Here is a 25655-nt window from a genome sequence, read left to right on the forward strand (position 1 = left end):
TGATGGAATGGCAACCACTCAACCTATAGATCCTAGGGGCAGCCTGATGGGTATCAAACTGTTCCATATGCTTCAAGGCAATAATATTGAGCAGAGGACTGTCTCAAGCTTTGGAGTGGAAGCAGATTTCAATTGCTTACTAGGAGTGCTTACGAGTATTTAGAACTGGCTGTCGCAGCATACCTTCTTTTTTTAAAAAAGATCTTACCTTTGCCAATCAGAGACAGTGTGTGATGAAAGCATAAGGGGGAGAACAGGTATGCAACCACAAACTTCAATGGAAGGGAGAAAAATCCCTACTGAGCAAACTACAGCATCTATATTTAGTGGTCATACTCCCTTGGCATTTACAGTAATGTTTGTCTACCAATACTTGGGTCTGCTGAGCAGAAAAGGGGGCACCTCAGCCCCATTTTGAGGTCCAGAGACCAGAACCTTTCCAGCTGATAGGGAATCACCATCCAGGACCAACACGCTCACATATCTCCTTTACCAGAGTATGCAATGCAACAAGCCAGTTGCAGGTTGTCTAATTATCCATGGGAACGGGATAGTTTTGATTGAATTTGCTTCTCTTTCTTTTCAAGATGAATGCAGCCAAATATTGCTCTGGCATTAATCAAATATTGATTTAGGCCTAAATGATCCTTTCCTTACCAAGCTCAGAGTTGGAAAGACCTTACAGTCTATATATAATTGACTTTCTTTCCCAACCAGAAGCGTCTGAAGGAATTACTATCAAATCATAAAACCTTAGTCATGTTTTGGGAATATGTTGACCCTTAGCCTCAACTAAGGTTGCAAGTACTTGTCCATGTAAGTCTCAGAAAGGCAACACAGTCTGGTACAATTATATATGTTGTGTAGATGTTTGATGCATACATTTAAAAATTGAATTAATTTATATATAACTTTATTATTATATTCTATTACATTTATAACCACTTCTAAGGCTTAATTTTTAACCTATTTAGCATAATTTTCAAATTCTTTATTTTGGAGAGTTAAAAACGTACAAAAAATAGAATACTATTAATATAATGAACCCAATGCAGTCATAGACTAACTTCAGCAGGAATCCAGGTTTTGTGACTTGTTTCATCTGTCTCTTCACATGCAGCATGTGTTTGCTTTGTTTGTTTGCTAGAGTATTTCAAAGCAAACCTCTGATATCCGTCAACACTCTTTATTTCATTCTCAGGAAGTCGTAATGTGGTCAAATAAAATTTGCTCAATATATTTCTGCTCTCTTATTTTGATAAAATGTACAAAAAGATATTCAAATAGTATAAAGAAATTTTCAACTAAATAATAAGACTTGAGAAAGTTGAGGTTTCTACATCAAAAGATAATAAATAAACATAGCTGTATGTATATAGCACATATAATGCATTTTACAAAGAACCAAAAGAAAAAGAGTATCAGATTCTTAAGGACTTAGCTTTCAACCCTAACAATACTTGTGCTTTACGATGTTTTTTTGAGGACAAGGACGGCAAGTTTTGTCCATGTTTGGAAATATAATTTATATTTTATTTCTGATAAATTACCAGTGAACTGCATATAATATAACATATGGTTTATGACCATAGAAAATGAAGCAGATCACTTGGTGCACATTAATTGTGTAGAAAGACAGATCTCTCAAAATGCCACAGAGCCCAGGTTGGTGAATTTCAAGAATTTGAGGCTTCTTCAAAGCTTACCCCAATTTTTATGAGCCATAATTGAGCCAAAACTAAATATGAGACCCATGAAAACTTAAAACTTTTTATAGCTCCAAACTTAACACCCTTAGGTGCCAGGTTTCAGTCCCAAGAAAGTGCCACTGGGAAATCATACACCGTGGAAAATGGAGGCTGTGATAAATGACGGTGGCTCTGCTGCTGGGTCTCCCTGACCTGGAGGATTTGGCTAGCGTCATAAAACACAAAGCGACAGATTAAGCAGTTTACCAACATCATAAAAATCTCAAGAATAAATTTACTTTAATGAAGAATCCTATATTGTAACTAGGCAGCCCAGCCTCAAAACTACAGACATTTACGTATAAGCCTGTGTCCATGAGCAAGAGGTTATACTTTCCCTGTAACGTCGGACATGATTATGTTCATACACTTTTACAATTTCCATGTCCTAAGAAAAATACCCAGCTCTGGCTGACGGTGCGGGAGATTTATTTTCACTAGAAAGGGAATGACCCATAAGTCATGAATGGCAGCGCTTAAAGTGAGTTATGGAGGTTACTCTCCTGTGAGAGGAAATGGATTGGATTATCCTTCTGCCCAATTGTATGTTTGGTTATTAGCACACCAGGTTCTTAATTATGTGCAGCTTTGCCTTTTTTCTTTTATAAAATAAATGTGGATAAAGGGAATGTCAGCTGGAAGCACAGAGTGCCTAATTGGGGCTCTGAGATGTAGTCAGAGAGAATAAAAATAGAAACCTTTTTAAATGATTAAAAGACAGGAGTCTTAAATGTAATTTAAACATAGTATTCAAATTGATTAGCCCCATAGTTAATTTATTGTGTCTGGAGCTGATATTCTGCAAAAACATTTAAAAATTACTCCTTTTCTAAATTAAAAATTTGCCATCTTGTAGGTTACAGCTGCATGAAGATTAAAGAGTTGGTTGTTCTATCATGTAGATTTTATCATATTATTACAATAATGCTGCCATTTATTTTAAAGTAAATATAACAAGTTACTACTTTTATTGATAAGAAAATGCAATGTAAAAATATTGATGATTACAAATATGATTACTGTTTATTACTTTATTTTAGTCATTTACAGAACAAAACATCTAGATCTCTCTCTTTGTAACTTCCAGTGTTACAATCTACAAAGGAATTCAATTTCTGTTGAGAGTAGGATTCTGACTATTGAGTAAAATTATTTTATTTAAAATTTCAATTGGTTCTGTATTTCTTGGACAGGGAGGGAGGAGTTTCAGCTGTGCTTCTAAAATCTTCCAGAAGGAATTTTCTACCTCTAAAATCAAGGACTTTCCTGGAAACTGCAGTCAGAGGACAGAACATTAGCCTCAAGCTGGTGAATAGGATGGATTTTCTCCCTAAACATCCCTTCTGCTCTCTAGTTTGAATTATCAATAAAATGGTTTGGCTTATCTCTGAAAATAACCTTGTTGACAACACAAATATGGATTTAAACATGCTACCTCCACATTAAGATTTAAGAAGCCCCCAGTAAATGTCAGGGGGTATCAATGTGTTTGCTGTGATACTTGGTTATTATTAGTGTTTAACTGCAATTCCCCACCAGCGCCACTCTGCCAGCACCACCATAAATTTTAATGTGATCATGTGCTCTTCTCTTTTCATATCCAGTGAATTCTGCAAGATCATAATATTCTATATGAACCCTAGCTGAACCTTAGTGTGATATGAAGAACAAGATTTCAAGCAATGATAGTTGTTCATCATTTTATAGCTTTTTTTAACTGGACACTGAGCAGCATGGTTCCTTGAATAATATTACCCTAAACTAAATTCACTCATTCAATTAATCTTTATTGATATCCTACAGGATGCAGGGCATGGCCCAAAGTGGTAATGAGTACATTTATGGGATAGTAAAGAATACTGACTCTTAAAGAAATCTTTTTTTCCCCTTGGAAAATCTGTCAGAGCTCATACATCATTTATAAAACAGAAAAAAATGTCTCTGCAACCTTGGCACCACTACATGCCTTTTATTTTACAGAACACAAACAAAAGCAGAGTCATTTCCTATATCTAGTCTACATCGTGAATTTAAGAAATATGTCCATCATCTTTCATCATGTATTTATAGTTATAATTTATTTATTACGTATGTGCATCATGGAATATTTGTTCTATAAACTCCTATTAGTAAAGACAATTTATATGATGATCACTGATCTGCAGGTTTTCTTCCTCATTTTAACCACAAATAGTAACTGTTACTACGTACTGTATTTGTCGGAGGAATTCAAAGTATTTGGGAAATTTTAACTACCTAAATATCTCTTTAAAAGCAAAGAATAACATTGAAGCTTTCAAATTTATAAATGTGAAATTTCAGACCAGAGGCATGGAACAAATTAATAAGTCATTAACAGAGTTCCCAGTGAACAAAATGCTCATCATTTTATATCATTTGCCTGTCCTACAGAGCAGTTTTTTTTTTTTTAATATCTAAAGGAACAAAACCGCTTTGTTACCTAGACATGAACCTGAATACTTTCGCAAAACACAATGCTGAGTCACTAGGTTTATTTTCCACCCATGAAGTGATTTTAGGGTTAAAGGTTAGGAAGCTGGGGCATATATTTATAATTTGCTCGTCCTGTTGTACGTGGTGCCAAAATTTGTTCAGCAGTGATACAGAACTATGCATCTCCCCATTCCCAGAGACAATGGGCTTGGAAAAATACACAATCACAGATTTAAGGTCACACGGAGAACACTATTATTCACGTTAACAGTATGGTATGCAAGGTGGCAGTCATAAAACAGGCCCATCCTGATGGGAAAGGCTCTTTTCCGACAGACTGGTTTTGTTGCTATCTCTTTTAGGAAAAACATTTATTTTGTGGTGGCAGTGCTAGAAGAAGCACTTTCAAGGAAGGTTGGTAAGGTTTTTTTTCCCCCTCTTTTCTGGAAACCAGCTGGGAAACTTTGCCTTGGAGCGCCATCTAGAGGAAGCCTCAGCACACACACGCTGTGCTGTCTTAGCTTTATGACATTAACCAGGCTGTAGCCAATGGTTGGTATATGGTGAATTTCTTTTCTTTCTTTCTTTTTTTCCCCCCTAGATTAATAGAGAATTTTGGTTCTAACACAACCCACAGACAGGAAATATGAGATCCCTGGAATGGAAATTTAATCACTGATAAGATCAAAACATTGAAAGGCTTTCAGAGTCTTCAGGAGTGCCCAAAACATGAGTGCCCATTGGTGGAAAGAAATAGGGCATCATTTTACCATAGGCCAAGGTCACATTCCAGAGATGAGAATTGATGAGTGAGTTAAATTTATTTTTAGCTACACTGATTGAGTAGTCTTTGTTACTTCTGTAATTATTTTCTTAATTAAAAATTTCTGATTAACCAGATTGACCAAAGTCAAGTTTGGAGAAGATAACTTACGCTAGAGAAAAACAAATGTTGACACTTTTAACCGACTGTAACCCTTGGTTAAGTTCAACGAAATTTAATGAGCAGAAAATACTATAGTTTCCAGATGTGGCTACTCAATAAAATGTGAAAGAAACCAAAATAACGTTGTATTCTTTCTGAAGTCATGTTTTTGTTTTGTGATCTCCTCCACCCACCCTCCCTAGAGAAATTTAACAATGAAGTCTCCTCTTTCTGTGTTAGCATGAATGCAAAAAAACAAAACCTAAGCCTTCTCCAACAATGCTGCTCTTCAAGATTGCTGAGCATACTTGCAAAAACAATTGCACCCTGGAAATAATCTGATGATATGAGCATCCCCATTGTGGTGACATAGTTTAAGAATTCTATTTTCTTCAATTTCTTGGAAAAGATCAAAATTGCCCATATAATGGAAGTACCCACTGCAGAAAACTGGGTATATATTTCCTTTTGCTCCTAAGTGTCCACCGTGACCCTGGTGCTCTTGCCGGTTTCCCCTATTCCAACTATTTTAAGGCTTGTCCTAAAAATCTGTCTCTGTCTTTGACATTTCTAACGCAAAAATGTCACAGCCATTTCTTTTCCCTTCATTGAACAGGGTTCCTGCTTACTTATTTTGGCAATTCAGCATAAATCCATAGGTTTTCCAAAATAAAGGGGTAAGAAGTTTTTTATTGACTGTCCTCTGTGGGCCAGACACATGAACTCTGTACACAAAAAAATTATACCTTGTTTACTGAGGTACGCTATGGAAAAACAAAATGAAGATTTTTTTTTTTCCCAAGCAATGGTTGTCACTTGAGCCATTAAGCCTCATGGTTCAAAGCATCTTCCTTTCTCACTTGACTGGCTCACTCCTCTGATGGTGGATGCAACAGAAGAATGGAACCAGTCCAGTTTCCCCAGGCCAGTCTGCCTGTTTCTTAAGCAGTCGAGGACCCAAAGCACAAGTCCCTAGTACAAAAGACATTCTGGCCCCATCTTCTATGCCAGATGCACATTTCAGCTCATGTCAATTCAACATACATTTTTTGAAAACCCACCAAGTACATGACAGAGTGCAAGGCGCTGGTGCTAGCCTCAGTAAATGGTGGTTGAGCAAATAAGTAGATGTTGTTGAAAGAACAAGAAACGATCTCTTCCCTCAGCAGCTTACTCTATAGGAGGATGACAGATTTGTAACTTAAAATACACAGTAGCAAGAAAGATGTGTTGTACTAGATACAGTACAGGGAAAGAAGTAATTATTGATGATTTGGGAGAAAGGGGAAGACTTTTGTAGAAAAACTGGCACTAAATCAATGCCTTAAAGAATGAGTAAAATTTTAATAGGCAGAAAATGAGGCAGAGATTTTTCTTTTTTTTGAGGAAGAAGCAGAACAGAATCATCTTTGTTCACTTGGACCAAAGGAAAATGCATTTCATTTGGCGCTGTGATTTTCTGTTTAAATTTTAGTCTGGCTGCAAAAATATAAGGTATTTGCTTTATGTTGGAAGAATCCAAGACTCACGTTCTCTTTTTTGGTATGGCAATTTGTTTACACACACCCACAGATATGTACGTACATATGTGTGTATATATAACTATGAGACCAAAGAAACCAACATATTTAAGCCAGAAAACATTTTACTTGATGATAGCGTAACAATGTAGTAGAAATTATGCCAAAACAAGCCTTATTTCTTGCCAAAAGAAGTAAATAGAGGATTTGTTTCAATCTTTGCCACAAACATTTGCTTTCGGATTAAATTCCAAGGCTTACCTCTGCCCAGCTATGTTAGATATCTCCGTGAAACAGACTGGCCACCATCACTGGGTTAAAACCCGGCGGGACGGAGATTTTAAGGCAAGTAAGCCCTAAACCTGGGGAGCGCGCACTCCTACCCCTCTTTTCCCCTTGGCCTCCCTGGGCATTCTCTCAAATGGGCATCCTCTCAGGATTTCCATATTCCTGTGGGTGATGTTCATACCTCCCTACTGGCTTTCCACCAGCCAAGAGTCATATCCAGTGATCTCTTTGTTCTGTTACTCATTTACATTTCCTCTACAAAAAGATTACTTTAAAAATCTGAGCATTTCTTTTGTAAAAGAAACAGTTTACCCAGAAAAAATACTGAAGAGAAGCTCAAGTAATCATTCCAAGGCTACAATGGCTTCAAGGACTCAACGATGTTATAGCTTTCAAGCTCAGAAATTGCTGGCACATATATACTTTCATAACAAGGGCAGGTAAGTTCCAACATAAAATGATCACATGGTAATTTTTCAGAGAAATGGAAACATAAAGGAGAAGGCCTGCTAGTTCCTGTGAATGAGGAATGATCTTCCACCATCGCTAAGCACACTTACGGTTAACATCGCAAACATCAGCTGACACACGTTGAAGGCATGTCTCCAGTTGTGGTACAGAACCATCCGATAGTTCTTCCTCACTGTCAAAAGCCACCTACACAGTGTCTGAAATGGGAGGGAGAGGGTGCGTCAGGCAGGTTGCAAGTGATTCCAGTGGACCCTTATCTCAAAGGTGCCTTATGTCTGAGTAACCCTCAATGATCAAAGGCCTTCCACAAACATCTCTTCTGGTTCTTACAGTAATCCCATGAGGTGTGCAGGGGAGGGATTATCATCCCCATTTTGTATTTGGGAAACTGGTGGTTCAGAGTGCCTAACACGTTGTCCCAGGTGAACTGCTTGGATCACCCAAGACAGACATCTTACCTCATAGTCAATTTTAAATTTCTGTACCATCCCCAGCTCCATGAACATCCGGAGAGCAGCTGTGATCATGGCATCAACGTCAAGAGAAAAGTCATCAAAATGAATGTCATCGATGGCAAGTTCTGACACCAGAGGGATGTTGGCTGCCTACAAAAGCAAAAGACATAAGTCAAGCCAAGTTCACCAGCTTTTCTAAACGCCCATCCTGCTCTCCTCCCCTGCTTATCAGAAGTGCCACATAAATCAGGCCTGACCTGCACTTACACCCTGATACAGCTAAACTCTGAGCTGTAAATGTCTTTTGTTTCTGAACTGCAAATGCCCCAAGCAAATGAAGGTGGGGGCAGAGGGGCGGCGGCGGGGGGCAGGAGGGAAACTAATCTGAAGATAAAATACCTACAAATACATACACTGGATCGAGTCTGCAGAATTTAGAATACAGCACTGTCAAGTTTATGGAAACCGTGGTCATACAATATATTCTGATGCATATTACAGAGCACTAAATGCAAGAAACATCTGGGCAGCCAGCAGCTGTGAATTTTAATTCATGCTATTCAGGAGAAGGAGATGGGAATACACCACTTTGCCTTGTTTCTTCTATCCTTATATCCTGTAGCTTGCACGTGTTCTTTGTTACACACGTGTTCTGTATATTCATAATGATTGAAAGGATCAGACAGCACATCTCTGGTGGGAAATATGTTGCCTTAATAAAATAGAGATATCTGGAGGTTTAGCATAAGCATATGTTTCACTGAGATCAATTTTGCTGTCTTGTTTAGCTTCATTCTATATAAATACACAACATAATTATAATACTGGTCATACATATTCAAGGTTTCCAAAACACCCATGTTAGGCAACTGTCAATCAGCTGTCCCACAAATGAGCCTAAAAAGGAAAAAAAGAAAATCTTGGGAAATCATTTGTATGGTGATTTCATTGGCTTTACCATATTCTTTGGATCACTCTTGGTAAGGGAGTCACTTTTATATTTTCAGGTTATCAGAGACCATTCTGTATTTATATTCCTATCTATTCACTGAGTTTAAATTACCCTGACAGTAATTTATGCCCTGGAGCTACTTACTTTGGCTAAGAGATTCAATCCAACTCTGGCTGCTCTAAGCATTCCAGAAAACACATCATTAATCCTTCCTTCCCAACTCTATGCTCCTCCATAGGTGGAGCTTAGTTTTCCATGTACTTGTAATTAATTCAACCCCGAAACTCTCTACCAGTTGTCTAAGTCTCCTCTCAAAATGTTCATATGCTTTGGGCATTCCATCAGTTTCACGAATAAATCACTCCTGGAACTTCCTGCATTTCTCGAATCTAGACCAACTATCTTCTATGTCTGATATGTCGTTTTCATCGTAGGATACTCCTTCACCGTAATTATAGGGATGTCTTTCTCTCTCTCTTTTGTTTCTCTAGCCCACATCTTTCTCTTTCTTGGTTTCTCTTCTCATTTTGGTGAGACACATCCTCTAACAGATTCCCAAGAAAAGGTGTGAGGTAGATTTGTGAGGCCGTGCAGTCTGAAATGTTTTTGTATTACTGTCACATTTCATTAACAGTGGTTTGTCTAGGTAAGATTTCTAGGTTGGAAATCATTCTATTAGAATGTTAAAGGCGTTGCTCTTTGAGCTTGCGATGTTGCTTTTGAGAAGTCAGAAGCTATTCTGGGCTATTATACTTTGAAAATAACTCCCCCTCCTACCCAGTTTGTGTAGAATTTTTTTGCTTCAAGAGTTCTGAAATGTCATGGAAATGTGCCCTGGTGTGAGTTTATTTTCATTTATTATCCTAGGCACTTTGTAAGTCTTTTTCTTTCTTTCTTTCTTCCCCGCCCCCCCCCCCAGTGTATCTATTATAGGTTTTTGCTTTGTAGTTACCATGAGGCTTAGCTTTAGCTGTAGTAAACTATTTTAAAGGCTTATCTTTAGCTATAATAAATTATTAAGATGACATCTTAATTCTGATTGCAAAAAAAAGACAGAAAAAAAGACACTTAATTCCATCCTCCACTGCACTTAGATTTTTTGTTGTCACTTTAAATCTTACTTACTTTATTTATTTATTTATTATACTTTAAGTTCTAGGGTACATGTGCACAACATGTAGGTTTGTCACATATGCATACATGTGCCATATTGGTTTGCTGCACCCATTAACTCATTATTTACATTAGGTATATCTCCTAATGCTATCCCTCCTCCCTGCCCCCACCCCACGACAGACTCCGGTGTGTGATGTTCCCTGCCCTGTGACCAACTGTCATCATTGTTCGATTCCTACCTATGAGTGAGAACATGTGGTGTTTGGTTGTAAGCCCTTTTCTTAATTGGAAAATTATGTCTTTTAATTCTAGAAAAACATTTTAAAATAAGCTCTTTGAAGATTTCTTCCTCTCTTTTATTTTTCTGGAATTCCCTTAACTTGACCTTTGGACTGGTTTGTCTTTCTTTTCTTTTCTTTTCTCTTCTTTCTTCTTTCTTTCTTTCCTTTCTCTTTTCTTTTAGTTTTAATTTTCTTTTTCTTTCATGTTTTTCATTTCTCATATGTTTTATTTCTTTTCCTTTTTGCTCTTTTCTAGGAAATTTCTTCTTACTGTTGAGATTTTAATACCATGGTTTTCATTCTAAGAACTCTTCTTTTGTCGTCTGGATATTCCTTTTTATATATTTTTAATAGCACCCTAATTTTATTTCAGAGATACAACATTTTCTCTTACCTGCCTGAGGATGTGAATGACAATTCTATTTGTCATTTTCTTCTCCTTTTATAATTTGCTTCACTCTCTGTACTTTGTTTTAGTCTCTTTTTTTAAATTGTGGTACAAATACTGTACTGTGTACAGTACAGTATTGTTAACTATATGCCCATTGTCATACAACAGATCTCTAGAACTTTTTCATCTTGCATGGCTGTAACTCCATACCTATTAAACAACTCCCCATTTCCTCCTCTTCCCAGCTACTGGCAACCACCATTCTTTCTGTTTCCATGAGTTTGATTACTCTACCTCATACAAGTAGAATCATGCAATATTTGTCTTTTTTTGTCATTGGCTTATTTGACTTAGCATAATGTCCTCAAAGTTTATCCATGTTAAAGCATATGACAGGTTTTCTTTTTTCTTAAACTGAATAATATTCCATTGTATGCATACAGCACATCTTTGTTCTATTCATCAATCAATGATTTCATCTTTTTCTTCATCAGCCAACTTTCAATAAATTATTTTAATACATTAGAGGCTTTAGAAATATTAGAGGTTTTCCTTAGCGGCCTGGTAATCTTTAGTTTTCCACTCCTGTGTAAAAGTGGGGCTCTAAAAGTTTCTATTGGAGCTTCTGGGGACTTCTCTGTAGGGGGAATGTGTCTGACCTGGGGAAACCACCAAATGTCAGCATCTTTGTGTCTTTACTCTTTAGCTACTCAGAATCCCCAGAGAACAGTCTTCTAGCTGGAGCCTAGTGGGGAAGCAGGTGGGAGGAGGAGCCTCAGCATTGGTCTCCTGTTCGTTCAGTCCTCCTGTTTTCACCCTGCACACCCACCCTCATGCTCTGCACTGACCATTCCCTAACTCGAAGAGCCACGATTATACTCTCTCCAGACTACAAGCCTCTAGTCTTCATGGAGTAGGGAGTAGAACAAAGGATCTGGGGCTCTAACTGCTTTTTCCTGTTTATAAGCCCATCTTCATTTGCACTTTCAAAGGTACTTAATTAGTCAATTCCTGAGCTATTTGTGGGGAGGAGTCTATGGTATAAATCTGCTTGCCTCTCAGCTTTTCCTAATGCTAGGTTATTTTGGCTGTCTTGAGTTTGCTAAATTACTTCCTATTCATCCATCTGTTTTCCAGCGTCCAAAATTTTGTCACTGTTAAGTCACTTCCCAATTTCTTTGGCTTTGAGAATTTATGCATTAAAAAAAAAAAAAAAAACCTTTATTTTTGTTTTAGTAGTGCATGGGGAGACAACAAAAGAAAATGGGTGTAGTTGATCTATCATCTTTATTCAAAAATCAATGAAGTTATCTTTAGTAAATGATACCTAGAATGGTCAGCTTGGAGAACTCAGAGGGAAGCCAGCCTTTAGTCTGTAGGCCCTTTGTTTCTATGTGCACAGGCCTGGCTGCAGGCATGTAGATCTCTTTCTCTTATTCTGTGCCCCTGTGGGTTCACTTTTGCCAGTGAACTCACTTATTAGGCTGTAATAATCTTAGAGGCAGATGCCATGTTTTTTTTTTTCCTTAGGGAAGCTCCAGAACAATTCTTTACTCCTATCATGTGTTTGAGGGTTTGTAAATAGAGAATACCAAGATCTCAGAAATATCTGTGCTTGCTGTAATTTGTTCCAACTCAAAATCAAATGTTAGTGAAAAAACACTTTTCAAGAGATAGAGGTCCCGTCCCAAAAGACACAAATCTTTCTGGTCTCAGGAGAGAAGTTTGGTTCTGAATTGGCAAAGGAGGCTGAACCTTGTTACAGTTTGTTACCAAAGAAGCAGAAATGGTGATAGAGGCAGCACTGCTCCACTCCAAGTGGCCCCTGTCTTGTAGATTATTAATAGTGTATTCCCTGATACCATTATAAATCCTCTACCTTTCAAAGGCACTAAATTCACTTAATTATCTTAAAAATTAAAGAATATAGGAATTTTTTTTTCATTATGAAATGTTAATGGAAAGGAAATAAGAACATTAGGTTGAAAATGTAAAATGACCTCTGGTTCACCAAGACCCATCCTTATTGACCTTGTCTTTTTTTCCCCTAATAGGTTGATTGATCCGTGGTTAAATCATACCAGTCTGTAGATCACACTGAGCCCTGCCATAAACCCTTGCTGGCACGTGTAGATGAAAGAAAGTTCCAAGCCTTTCAGGAATGACCATTTTCAGCTATTTTGAGAAGTCTGAGTAGTTTTCATCCTCACATTTCTGGGTTAAAGAGCAGGTTCTGGAGAAAACTATGAAGAGTAACAGGCAGCATGTATCTTGAGCAGACAAGCATAGAGATCTGGTCTGCAAAAGATTTGGGAATAGCCTTCCATTGACAAATTCCTTGTTATAGAGACACAGTGCTCCCCGTCGCTTCCAGTAAACAGAAAAAGAGATTGCATCTTCCAAACCTATAATTACTCTAGCCATAAGATATTAACAAAACAAATCAAAGTCAATTTCTCCAAGTGTCAGTCTTCAACTTTTAAATATTTATAAGGTGTCATATCCCTAAATCAAAGAGGAGTGCCACAATCCAAAATAACTGCTGAATTAATAGCCAGGAAATAACATTTGGATAAAAGAACCATTTACTTTACTGCAGCAATAAATGAAAACACAGAATTATGAGTCCTGGAGCTAATTTGAATAATGTTCAAGAAGTGAGACTCTGGCTGGCTGGAAGTACCTGATATCCTTTGACCATTCTTCTTCTTTGTTTGGGTCTTAATAGTTAAGTGGTTATCAAAGGGAGTCATAAAACTGCCTCCTCTAAAATTGAAAAGGTAGCTTTACGAAGAGGCCATAAAATGTTAAAATACAATCCTGGATCCCTTGACACATGAATATTACATTTTGTGATGCTCAGAAAATGGGAAGAAACAACAAAGTGGGTGGTAGTCCAGCTCCGGCAATTCAAAGGAAAATTGACTTGTTGCTAATTCCAGCCTACTCACTGTCTTGATCCTCTGGACAAAAGCCCTAGTCAGGGGCTTTACGATTCTGGGATTAATGGAGACAGGAGGTTGAGCTGTGGTGATGTGGAAGGGACAGTAAAGTTCTTTCTTTTGCCAATATAATTATAGCCCTTATTATGTGCCAGATACTGTTTTAGTATTATACTTTGCATATACTCACCCATTTGATGTTCATAAGAACCCTAAAAGCTTGGGAATAGTTTTAATTCCATGTTATGATGAGGCAACTGAAATAGATAATGAATAAGTTGGTCAAATTTGCACAGTGTGATTGGCAGAGGCATATTTGAACCTGGGGAGCTTTGTGCTAGAGATTGGCTCCTAACCATCACATTGCCTCTCAAAATGGGCCTATGCCAGGCAAGGGTCCCCCTTTCTGTATTATGCAAACTAACTTGGGTGCACCATGGCTGGCGTTTGGGATTTATATCCAGATGACTAGCTTTTCAATCCGTTTTTTATTATGAGCAGCCTGGACCCACATGAGGGACAATGTTTCTGTCTTGACTTATATAAAACTCACTTGGGAAAGTTTCTAAATTCACAACTGACTTTGGAATGAACCCAAATTGTTACTTTGTGTTGATTACAGCTAACCCAGAATCAACTCAAATACTCCCAAGATGATGCTGAAAAAATAACTTGTCTTCTGGGGGAGCAAACAATGAGGAGGTGACAAAGGAGGAGGTAAATGGTATTAGCAGAGCAGCAATGTTATGAAAAAGTAAGCGTTTTTGCTTGATCCCAGGAGTTTGAGGCTGCAATACACTGTGATCACACCTGTGAACAGCCACTGCATACACTCCAGCCTGGGCAACATAGTGAAACCCCATCTCTTAAAAAAAGTAGGATTTAAATTCTTCTGGCAATTGTTTTCTCTTGATGTCATTCATTAAATTTGCCTTGTAGTTGCCTAGAACACTCTTCATGACAGATACGGGCTCTCATCCTACCTTTAACACTTACTTGGCTGAGTGGCAGTGGGCAAGAAACTGAAGTAGGCCTCAGATTGAGCATTCTTTGTACAAACAATCACAAAATTGTGTTGCATGGCTGTCGTGAGGAGTGAATGAAATAATGCACACAGAACCTAGCCCAGTGCTTGGAAATAGGAAGTACTAAATAATGGTGCTGGCATGCTGGCGCTTGACATTGGTGTGTTGTTGTTATGCTCATTATGATTTTTATACTGATAGCAGCCCCATAGAAGGATAGGGTGAGTGGAGAAGATTTTGGTACTTAGACTCTAAAGAGCCAAGCTCTATCCTCTACCTCAGGAGACCTCCCAGTGTAATCCATTTTAATTCAGTACACATGTATTATGCACCTAACTGTACACCAGGCACTGGCATATGCTGTGGTTATGTTTGTAAAATCAGCATGGTCCCTGAGCTCGCAGCCTGTCAGAGGATACAGAGAAACAAACAGGCAATTACAGAACAGTATGGGTTAAGAGCTGTGATGGGGGAAACATGGGACACCACAGGAACCCCTGGGAGAATTTAGTGAAATACATTCGGCTTCACGTTTCTGCCTTAATTCCAAACTGTCATTAAACCTCAGCTTTATAAAGTACATCTAGTAATTTAAACAGTTAAAAAATAGTTACTATGATCAAAAATGTTTAAAGGTCATACAGCATGTATCAAAACCTAAGAAAAGCTGTGGACTCCATACCTGAGACGCTCACTGCCTACTCAAGAAGAAAGAATAAACAATGATTCATGGTTAAAAACAAAACCAAACCAAACCAGAGGCATAAAGTTCAGAGGCAACAACAGGAGTGAGCGTATGAGATGCCAAGAAGCACAGAGGAGGAGGACCATCTGATGTTGGCATTGGAGGGTGAATACAAGTTCACTAGGAGAGTAAGTAAGGAAACATGGCGGAGAACAGCACTGCCGAAAAGAGTTTCAGTCTCCCCTGAAGATGGTGCAACACCAGTAGGCACAGACAGAGGGCTCCATTGTTAACAAAAACAAACAAACAAACAAAACAAAAACAGTGCTTGGTCACAGAGATCCAAGACTTCCTCTAAGAGGCTTGGACCCCTTGGCTGCCTGAACAACTGTAAAACCTGAGTTCATCCAAGTAAAGGGCACCCGCTTTGCCAAGCTCCAGTGGCCTCGGACCACAGTGCAGGCGCCTGGCTTGCATGTGACTCCAGGGCTGACTTCTGTTCACTGTCCATGCCAGGGTGACTCCCTCGACCCCTGGCAGTGACCAGTCTCCATTCTCTATGGTCAAACCTCCCAGAACTTCCCCTTTGAAGCTCTGGTCCCAATTTTAGTTGCGGCAGGTAACAAATGTGTGGGCCCTTCTGGTATGGGAAAACATTGTCAGTGTTTCCTTTTCCCTTTCTTTGCTGCACTCAACAGCAAACCCTTTCTTTCCTCTACTGGGAAAATTTGAAGACAAGACCAAGCAACTCTCTGTGTCCTCCAGGGAAAAGGAATTTGTTTTCTGTTGAGTGGGATTCTGGGTCTAATGGGCCGTCAGTTATCTGTTTTGAAAGAACTAGGGGAAAAGAGAGAGCACTCTAGAGCCAGAAGGAAGGAAGGACATGCTCCTGGGGGAGATAAGTAAGAGAGGAAGGGCCAGGCGTGGTGGCTTATGCCTGTAATCCCAGCACTTTGGGAGGCCGAGGCAGGTGGATCACCTGAGGTCAGGAATTTGAGACCAGCCTGGACAACATGGTGAAACTCCGTCTCTACTGAAAATACAAAACTTAATACAAAAATTAGCCGGGTGTGGTGGTGGGCACCCGTAATCCCAGCTACTCAGGAGGCTGAGGCAGGAGAATTGCTTAAACCCAGGAGGTGGAGTTTGCAGTGAGCACTGCACTCCAGCCAGGGTGACAGAGTGAGACTCCATCTCAAAAAGAAAGAAAGAAAGAGAGAGAGAGAGAGGGAGGAAGGGAGGGAGGGGAATTTCCTCCCTTTCACAGAGATACAGGAATGGGGAAAGAGAGGGAAGGAGAGAGCCCTTGGGAGCATGGCTGCTGATCCTCATGCATTTACTAGAAAGTGGATGCACCTAGCAAAGGACCCCCACGGAGGCAAAGGACTCCCATGTTGGAGCTCCCATGAGCTAAGTGACAGTTGAATCAGATGGACTGTCCCACGTTTGTTTAAGTTGAAACCTCTCATTATTTGCACTGAAGAGTTCACCAGCTCTTCCTCCCATGGAAGAGTGGTGAGGACTTTAGCTCATCAGCGTCCAGCACCTCACCCACTGACCACCCAATGGGAATGACACCTGTTTGGGCAATGCACCCTTGCTCAGTCACCAAACGCCCAATACCTACAAGCACCAATAAAGCCAAGAAAGAGGCCGGGCGTGGTGGCTCACGCCTGTAATCCCAGCACTTTGGGAGGCCGAGGTGGGTGGATCACTTGAGGTCGGGAGTTCGAGACCAGCCTGACCAACATGGAGAAACTCTGTCTCTACTAAAAATACAGAAATTAGCTGGGCATGGTGGCACATGCCTGTAATCCCAGGTACTCTGGAGACTGAGGCAGGAAAATCACTTTAACCCAGGAGGCAGAGGTTGCGGTGAGCTGAGATCACGCCATTGCACTCCAGCCCAGGCAACAAGAGTGAAACTCTGCCTCAATAAATAAATAAATAAATAAATAAATAAATAAATAAATAAAATAAAGCACATTATTGGCTGGAAGCAGTGGCTCACACCTGTAATCCCAGCACTATGGGAGGCTGAGGTGGTCAGATCACGAGGTCAGGAGAGAGAGACCATCCTGGCTAACACGGTGAAACCCCATCTCTACTAAAAATACAAAAAAAGAAAAAATCAGCTGGGCGTGGTGGTGGGTGCCTGTAGTCCCAGCTACTCGGGAGGCTGAGGCAGGAGAATGGCATGAGCCTGGGAGGCGGAGCTTGCAGTGAGCCGAGGTCACACCACTGCACTCTAGCATGGGTGACAGAGCGAGACTGTCTCAAAAAAAAAAAAAAAAAAAAAAAAAAAAAGCCAAGAAAGAGAGGCAGGGTTCTGGATAGCTACAACCTACTGGAATGCTGGGAGGGTGGGAGTGGGAGGTGGAGAAGGCTTGCACACCTGAACTAGGTTGGGAAGCTGAAATGAAGAAGCTCAAAACTTCCTGAGAGCCAAGGCAGTGGTTAACGATGTCCCTGCTCCATAATTAATGGGTCGTGTAATTATTGTTGACAGTCTGATGGACAAGGACAGGATGTGTCTGTCTTGTTTACTTTGTGTCCTAAGTGCTCATCACAGTCTTCACCACAATAGGCAGTACCTGGCACATGGGAGAAACTCATTAAATATTTATCAGATGAATGAATGAAGGCTTGATAATCCTGCTGAAAGTCATCTTACTAGTTCTTCCCAAACCATGCCAGGATATCCCCTGGTGAATCTGAGGTTGTGTGAAGTTTTTGCCAACCACCCTGGTGAATAGCTCACACTTAGATCACATGCACATGGAAATCCAAGATCAGGTAATATAGGTGAGTCAAGTTGCCTTCTAAGTTTGTGTGAATCCAATGCTCCATGTTTTATACATCACGGGGCAGTTTGTAGTAGAAAACACATAGAAGAGTCCCTAACCCTGTGACCCTAATCTTCAAGTTCCAATCTGAGCTCACCAGCTGGGTGACTCTGAGGTTAGCCTGCTTCATCCCTCCAAGAAAAAGGTGGGTCCTTGCAGGGTGGATGTGTGAGTGCAGCATGGTGGCTCTGTGAGTTTGTCATGAATTTCTTATAGTGTCCTTCTTTCTATGTCTTAGTAGCAGGAAAGTGATGGAAGGAAGGAAGTGCTCTTGGGGGAGAAAAGAGGCAGTTAAGCTTGTGTTGACTGCATTACACATCAAGGTTTAGAGATGTGAGATAAGAATTCCCGAAAGATGATGCTGCCAGTCAAGCATGATCTTTCTAGCTTAGAGATTGCCGCCTTTTGTCTTGGTCCTGTCCAGAACTACCATGCTCTCCGTATACTGCTTCTTAGCTCACATGCTCAGTTGAATCTTAATGACTTCCTGCCTATCTCAACCTCAACCTGCTGCACTGTGGGTCTTTCTTGAGTCCTCACTGACCCTTCCTGCTTGCAGCCTCACCAGAGAGAGGGAAGGCACAACCACTGTTGCTTCTTCCGTATTCCATGGTGCTTGATAGCACACAGGCATGAGACAACAATTCAATGACTGTTTCAGTGACTAGGCAGAAAAAGAAGAAACAAAGAAAATAATGAGAGAGCTTGTTCACCAGCAGGAAATCAGGCTGTCTGGGAACATCGGCCTCTAGAGATGGACCAGGGTTTGTAAACTAATAATAGAGACCACATGAGTTGGTTTAGCACTTTAGTGTCAAACAGCTAAGCCTAATGAACATCATATTCCCTTGTTTCTGTAGTTTAAAATGTCAAGTTTATCAAAGCATTGCCAGTAACAATAAGTCAAAGGAACAAGCCAACACTAATATGGAACCAAGCTCTTAACACACAAAAGACAGCATGGGGCATCAAGCCTCAAGGCATGTGAAATGGTAGAGGACAATGTTAGAGGGCAAAGGGAACTGGAGGCTCAACTTCCTGTTTCTATCATTTTGTTCAAAGTTAACCTGATCTTGCCCTGCTTGTACAGGGGTGATGAGTGCCAATGGTCCTGTTACAAAGTACCGCATCCCACCGTGGAGCAAAGCCAGTGAAGGGTGAAACTGGAACCTTGGGGTTAGACTTAGTAGCTAATGGCAATAGTGGGCCACCTTGAGGATGAAGAGGACAGTGCAGAGCCACTGCCAGGAGAGGGGTTTTGTTTGGGTTTTCTATTCATGTTACTAACTGGATCCCATGCTCTTCCTCAATCTTGTCCTGTACCCCAAGCTCCCATATTTTGGCCTGCTATTTGGAGATAGGAGTGTACTCTGTCACCAGTGACACAAGAGGCTAGTTACCCAATCATCACCTTCCAGTGAACTGGTCATAAGAAATGTTTCAAAATCTATGCATTCAATATAAATACTTTCTCATCCTGTGCATCAAGAAGTATCGTAGAGCCTCTTTGTCACTTCTGAAACAAAGCATCTCTTTGCTGTTGTCTCAACATTCAGTTAAGTGTCTTCATAGAGAAAAATAGACTCTCGTTTCCACGTTTTTCATTGTCCCTCTATGCAGCAAGATAAATAAGAATTTATGTACTTTTACTTATAAATCCAGTAAATATTTATATTGTTTTTTGCCATAAAAGCACATGAAGCATTATAAGAGAGGTTTCTACTCTTAGGACTGAATAAAGTCACCACTCGCAGTGAAGAAGTAATCTGTCAAGTGAGGCAAAGAGGGCTGTGTGTCCTGATTCCTGAGCCACAATTCCCTCTCTTGAATTGTACCTGGATTAATTCTTGGCTGGCTGGTGGTCTTCCTGAACACACACACAAATACATGCATGCACACAATGTCATGAACACATTTTGTGTTTAATCTGCTCTTTGACTTCTCTCAGATATTTTATTAGTCCATTCTGTCTTCAGTTCTGGTAGACTGTTATTCCACACTGACAAACATTTGAATTTTGCCTGGATTGTGTTGTTGGTGAAATACGTTAGTATCTGACTTAAGCTGAATATGGTGGACAGAGCAAAACTACCTTGGAAATGAAATTATATTTGAATAACCCATACAAAGGTCAGTGAAGATATTCATAAATTTAACAACTCTAATAGCTTTAATTTAAAAAATTAAGAACTCAACCATGTTTAGACAGGTTGACTAGTTTTGTCAGCGCTGGGTGGAACACGCATTACAATTTTTTTCATCATGGTGCATTTATTAAGACATATTGTGTATCAACCATTGTGCTAAGTGCTTTATAGTATTTCATTTAATCCTGCAACAACCCCATGGGTAAGATTCTATTACTAGTCCCAGTTTAGCCTCCATAGCACAGATGAAGTAACTGAGGTTAAGAAGATAAGCAACTTTCTCAAGGTCACATAACTAGAAAACTGCTGGGACTAGAAATCAAATCCAATGAACCTAGCCCTGCCCTCTGTGTTTGTAACCACTACCCCATATTGTCCACACAATCGTTTGAATGCCTCTTAGCTTAGATCCATGCTGCGACACAGCACGGAATTATTGCTTCCAGAGATTTTCTTCCATGCAGCCTTAAAAAACTTATTTATTTTTGTGGTCTTTGTGAATCTGTCTCTCATCATTCATAAGTTCCATAAGGAAAGGATTAAGATTCTCAAATGTCAGCAATTATCACAGCCTAGTACTTTTCTCATGGCTAGTACTGAATAAATGTGGGTTGGTGGGATGCCAAGTGCATAACCTCCCGAGCCAAACAGATGTGCATTTGAATCTGAGTTTGCTGCGTGCTAAACCCATGGCCTTGGGCATCAGTGTCCTATTCTGAGAAGGGAACACAATGATAACTATCTTACAGTCATTGAAAAACTTACGTGAGACAAAATACTTGGCACAGTGCCAGGTTCATAGGAGGCCCTCAGTATACGACAGTGTGTTAGTCTGCAAAATACCACAAACTGGGTGGCTTAGACAACAGAAATTTATTTTCCCACAGTTCCAAGGAAGCTGGAAGTGCAAAAGCAAGGTATTGGCAGGTTTGGTTTCGCTTGAGGCCTCTCTCCTTGGCTTGTGGATGGCTGTGTGCTCACATGGCCTTCTCTCTGTACATGTGCACCTCTGCTGTCTTTTCTTCTTCTTGTAGGACACCAGTTATTGGATTAGGGCTCAACCATATGACTTCATTTAGCCTTAATGACCTCTTTAAAACCCCTATCTCCAAATACAGTCATATTCTAAGGTACTAGGGATTAGTGCCTCAACATATGAATTTGGGAGTAGGGAAAAAACAATTTGGTCCATAACAGACAGTTATCATTATTGCAAATGAATTGGGCACTAACTATCTAGAAATTCAAAATAAATGTTCCATGTCAGACCCAAGAATTGTGGTCCCTTGAAAGTGTCCTGATTGCAATTCTAGTTCTTCCTCTCCTTGGTGCCTTAGAGAAGGCAACCTAGAAAGGCCTTTTCTCTTTAGGGAACTGCATCGTATTCACTCTTGGAAAGAAATATATTCAATATGGGGTTATCCAAGATACACTGGAGGAAAACATGATACATCAAGTCCAAGTTAAAGATAAGAACCGGGTGTGATGGCTCATGCCTGTAATCCTAACCCTTTGGAAGGCCAAGGCAGGAGGTTCACTTGAAGCCAGGAGTTGAGAGACTAGCCTGGGCAAGATCCTGTCTGTAGAGAAAATAAGTTAGCCAGTCACAGTGGTGCATGCCTGCAGTCCCAGCTACTTGGGAGGCTGAGGTTGGAGGATTGCTTGAGCCCAGGAGTTCAGGGCTGCAGTGAGCTAGGATCACAACACTGCACTGCAGCAGCCTTGGTAACAGAGTAAGACACTGTCTCTTAAGGAAAAAAAAAAAAAAAAAGATACAGATCAGAGGACTGCAACCTTGTCAGATGTGATTATCAGGCTGCCCAGTCTGCCAGGGAAGGAGACCCTCTTGTGGAGAGTTGGCAGTGGAGTGCTTCTCCAGTCTAATAATCTCACCGAATGCATCCTCCCTTACCATGCCTAGGTTCCTATCATTATACTCCCTGTATTTAGAGAAAATTATACATGACTGTCCTGTTGAGAAAAGGTCCAGGAAAGATGTTCCCTTCTCAGGGAGCCCTAGTGTGACAATCCCAGTTTGTTTCACCCCATCTAGCTCTACGGAACCCCTGGCCTGCAGCTCTAATCGTCTCTACTGCCCCTGACGAAGTCCTTCTTGGTGCCTCTAAGCACAGGCGATGTCTGTCACTTCGATCTTCCCTTACATGCAAGCATTGGATGACAGGGCACAGGGTAGAAATGCCTGCACAACTCTCAGATAAAAGGGCATAGGGTAGAGATGTCAGGAAAATCAACTTCACTTGGTCTAGGATGGCCAAGAAGTTATACTTCACTCAGATCCCTTGAAGAGAAATTAAAAGGAAGGGAATTAGCATTTTTTAAGTGGCTACCACCTGCAGCTAGTTTCTTGTTGAATTCACACCCTTATAAGGCTTAGAGAGTCAGCTAACTTGCTGGTAAGAAGCTGCAATAAGTTATGACTATATTACAAACCTAAAGGGAAAAGGTGGGGAGTGGAGTAGAGTAAGAATTTGGACAGTTTTACAACTCTAACACCCAGAAATCAGGAAGGGGTGACTGAATAGGGCTATGCATGAAATTCAAGTTGGAAATGAGAGAATGTGTGAGCAGAAGACCCTAAAATCTCTGCCAGCCTTGACTAGGTGAGATAACTTTTGCTTTTTAGGTATCTGTAGCACTCAGAAAGAAAGATAAGCTAGCTACCACCTGGGGTCCACCTGGGGCTTTCCTCCCCTCCTCTCCTCTGCCCCAGCCCAGCAGTGAAGCCAAACAAGAAAGGGAATAGTAGGGCTGGAGACTGAAAAGTTAAGACCAAATGAGGACTCTGGTTCAGGAAACAGAGGGGAGGAGAAAACCTTGAAGCTATAAAACAGAAAAAGCTGGAGGTATTGGGGGAAGAGAATAAAGGGATGTGTGCAAGAGGAAGAATTATTAAGTTGGGGGTAGGAGGATGAGAGACATGCTCTAGCTACCTTGCAGGGTGTCCCTGAAGTCTGTCTGTGATGATCTGCCTGGGGGAGACTGTGCCAAGCAGTTGGACCTCTCCGATTGTTTTGTGCCTTTTTTTTGACTATACAACTTTAGAGAGATCAGCATGAACTTAAAGTATGTTCAAACTTCCTTCAGATTCCTTTGTGCATGTTTGCTCTGTGGAGGGCAGGAAAAGAAAGGACATCTCCCACCTGCCTGAATCACTGATTGCTGAGATACCACCAGCCATGAGGTGTAGGAGGTCAATGGTCCAGTTCACCTTATTCAATCACTATCTATCAGGTGGTTTTCCCTACTGGGTCTCTTAATGGGGATAATTTCTGAAAGGGATGCTTTCCTGCTCAATGGCGATGATGAATGGCATTATACCCAGTATCCACTCTTCTACATGTGAGAAGACTCTACAGGCACATGCATTACCGTGTGACCCAGGGCCTCCCACGGGACGACGATATTTACCTGTTCAATGACTACAAGCTTGGCCGTGACTTGCTTTGGCCAATAGAATGTGAGTGGGTTGATATATGCTCTCTCACATGCACACGCATGGAGCAGAAACCATAGGGTTTATCATACGGTTTTGCTAGCTCTCTTGTTTTATTCCTTCTACCATAAGAATGGCACGTTTCAGATGGGGCTTCTACTTCAGCCTGAATCCTGGATGAAGGAGCAACAGAGCCATAGCCAACCCATCGCTCAAATGTAGTGAGAGCTAGAAACAAACCTTTGCAGTGCTTCTTTCCACAGCATAGCCTAGTGAAAGCTGCTATCATGACAATTTTCTCTGTGTGCCCTCCTCATTTTATATTGCCCCAGCATTTATAGGTCCAGTGTCTGTAATAAAGGATATTCATTCCTTTTCACAAATACCCTTCCTTCTTATCCCAAGTTATAGAAGATCATGTCACAAAAAAATCATGGCATGAAAAAGAGAGGGAAATTGGTATATTGAGAAAGAAGGAGAAACTGAGTATATCTCAGGTCTTTGGGAGAGTTAGCATTTTGGGTATAAAAGCACAGTGGCCAGAACTCTTACCAGGGCATACATATTCTGTTCCAACCACATCTAAAATGGCCTCCTATTCCCCTAGGCAGAAGCATCAGCTTCCAGCCTAAATCAGTGGTTCTGCTACTCAGCCCTGTTTTAGATTCACCTAGAGAATGCATCAACTCAGATTCCCAGGCCCCACTTTGAGAGTCTGATTCAGTAGGTCTAGGACGGGACCTAGAATCCTTATTTCTTCAACATTCTCCAGGTGATGCCAGTGAGATGCTAGGGTGGGAAGCCAGGACTAGCCCCACTTCACTGGCAGGCTTGCTGGGCCTTGAGAGTGCCAGCAAAGCCCAGGCCCTGAAGGGTTCTGTCTGAGGCTGGTGTGAGATGCTGCTCATCTGGGCCAGATGAGAGCCCAGGCCTTGTGCTGGAGAGCCCTAGGAATTCCAGGAACACCCTGTCCCCAGTGGTCCTTCTTGGCAGGAGGACAGCAATAGCATATGTGAGTGTATTTGTTTTCCTAGCCCTCTTGTATATCTTGCCCACTACAACTTGTCAGGCAGGCTGAGTCCTCCTCCACCCTGAGAGGTGGGGATGGCATGCCAGCTGAGGAGACCAGGGAGCCCAAGAGGTCTTCTGCTGATGTCTCCACAGAGGTTGATAACCACCTGCCTGTGAAATCACTGCTTACCTGTGGGGCCTCAGTGCCTTTCAATAGTCCTTGGACTGTTGCCCTTGAAGTCTCCCAGGAGTCAGACCTGAGCCTCAAGGAACAAAGGAAAATAACAATGCATAGGAAGAACCCAGCCACCAGAGAGACATAGAGCTGCTGGGGGAGACAGAAGACAATTTACGTGTCATCATAATCATCATCACATCTAAGGGTTAAAGCAGGACAAATGGGACTAAAAATGAGACTTTCTAAAAAAATTAGTAGGTAAATTGAAGAAGGTGGTTCTTGTTGAGATCTGAAATAGTGAGTTGAAAGATTAAGTGGAAGAAATATACTGAAGCATAAAAAGATGTAAACATTTGGAACTCTGGAGGGAAAATACAAAACACCTGGGGAACAGATCCAGGAGGAAAAGGAACAAACACCAGAAATTCCAGAAGAAAAAAAAAAGAACCTAGTGAGGAAATAAAATAACTAAACAAACCAAAATAAGCCATTTCCCTAAACCAAGGAAAGACCAGAGTCTGTAGAAACAATGAAAATGACCTATACTCAGGCATATTCGGATATCACATTTAAGGTAGAAGGAAAAAGAATCTACAAGCTGCCAAACGGAAACAATGCATAACTTAAATAGGAAAAGAATCAGTCTGGTATTTGATCTCTCAAGGCAAACTTCGAAGCTAAAAGATAACATCTATGGACATATGAGACAAAAGAATTGCAATCCTAGATTCCTATGCCCAGCAAAGACAGGCTTCACTTGCCAGTG

At 40.7% G+C, this 25655-nt stretch overlaps 1 protein-coding gene and 1 long non-coding RNA gene across 5 annotated transcripts in view; one reads left to right on the forward strand and one right to left on the reverse strand.

Annotated features, from left to right (window-relative positions):
• Nucleotides 1-3142, forward strand: part of LOC111542772 — a 55762-nt gene extending 52620 nt beyond the window's left edge. Inside the window, exon 5 of the long non-coding RNA XR_002731655.1 lies at nucleotides 2942-3142. This is a non-coding gene — a long non-coding RNA (uncharacterized LOC111542772). The remainder of the gene's footprint in view (nucleotides 1-2941) is intronic.
• The window catches only part of PDE11A (phosphodiesterase 11A), a 514093-nt gene that overhangs the window by 98867 nt on the left and 389571 nt on the right, over nucleotides 1-25655 (reverse strand). For all 4 annotated transcript variants that reach the window (XM_023212325.2, XM_026454253.1, XM_023212327.2 and 1 more), the window contains 2 exons: nucleotides 7865-8011; nucleotides 7496-7603 (listed from right to left, as the gene is read on the reverse strand). In XM_023212325.2, coding sequence (XP_023068093.1) covers nucleotides 7496-7603; nucleotides 7865-8011 — 255 coding nt within the window. The remainder of the gene's footprint in view (nucleotides 1-7495; nucleotides 7604-7864; nucleotides 8012-25655) is intronic.

The sequence above is a fragment of the Piliocolobus tephrosceles genome, chromosome 11 (genome assembly GCF_002776525.5).
Source record: "Piliocolobus tephrosceles isolate RC106 chromosome 11, ASM277652v3, whole genome shotgun sequence".
NCBI lineage: Eukaryota > Metazoa > Chordata > Mammalia > Primates > Cercopithecidae > Piliocolobus > Piliocolobus tephrosceles.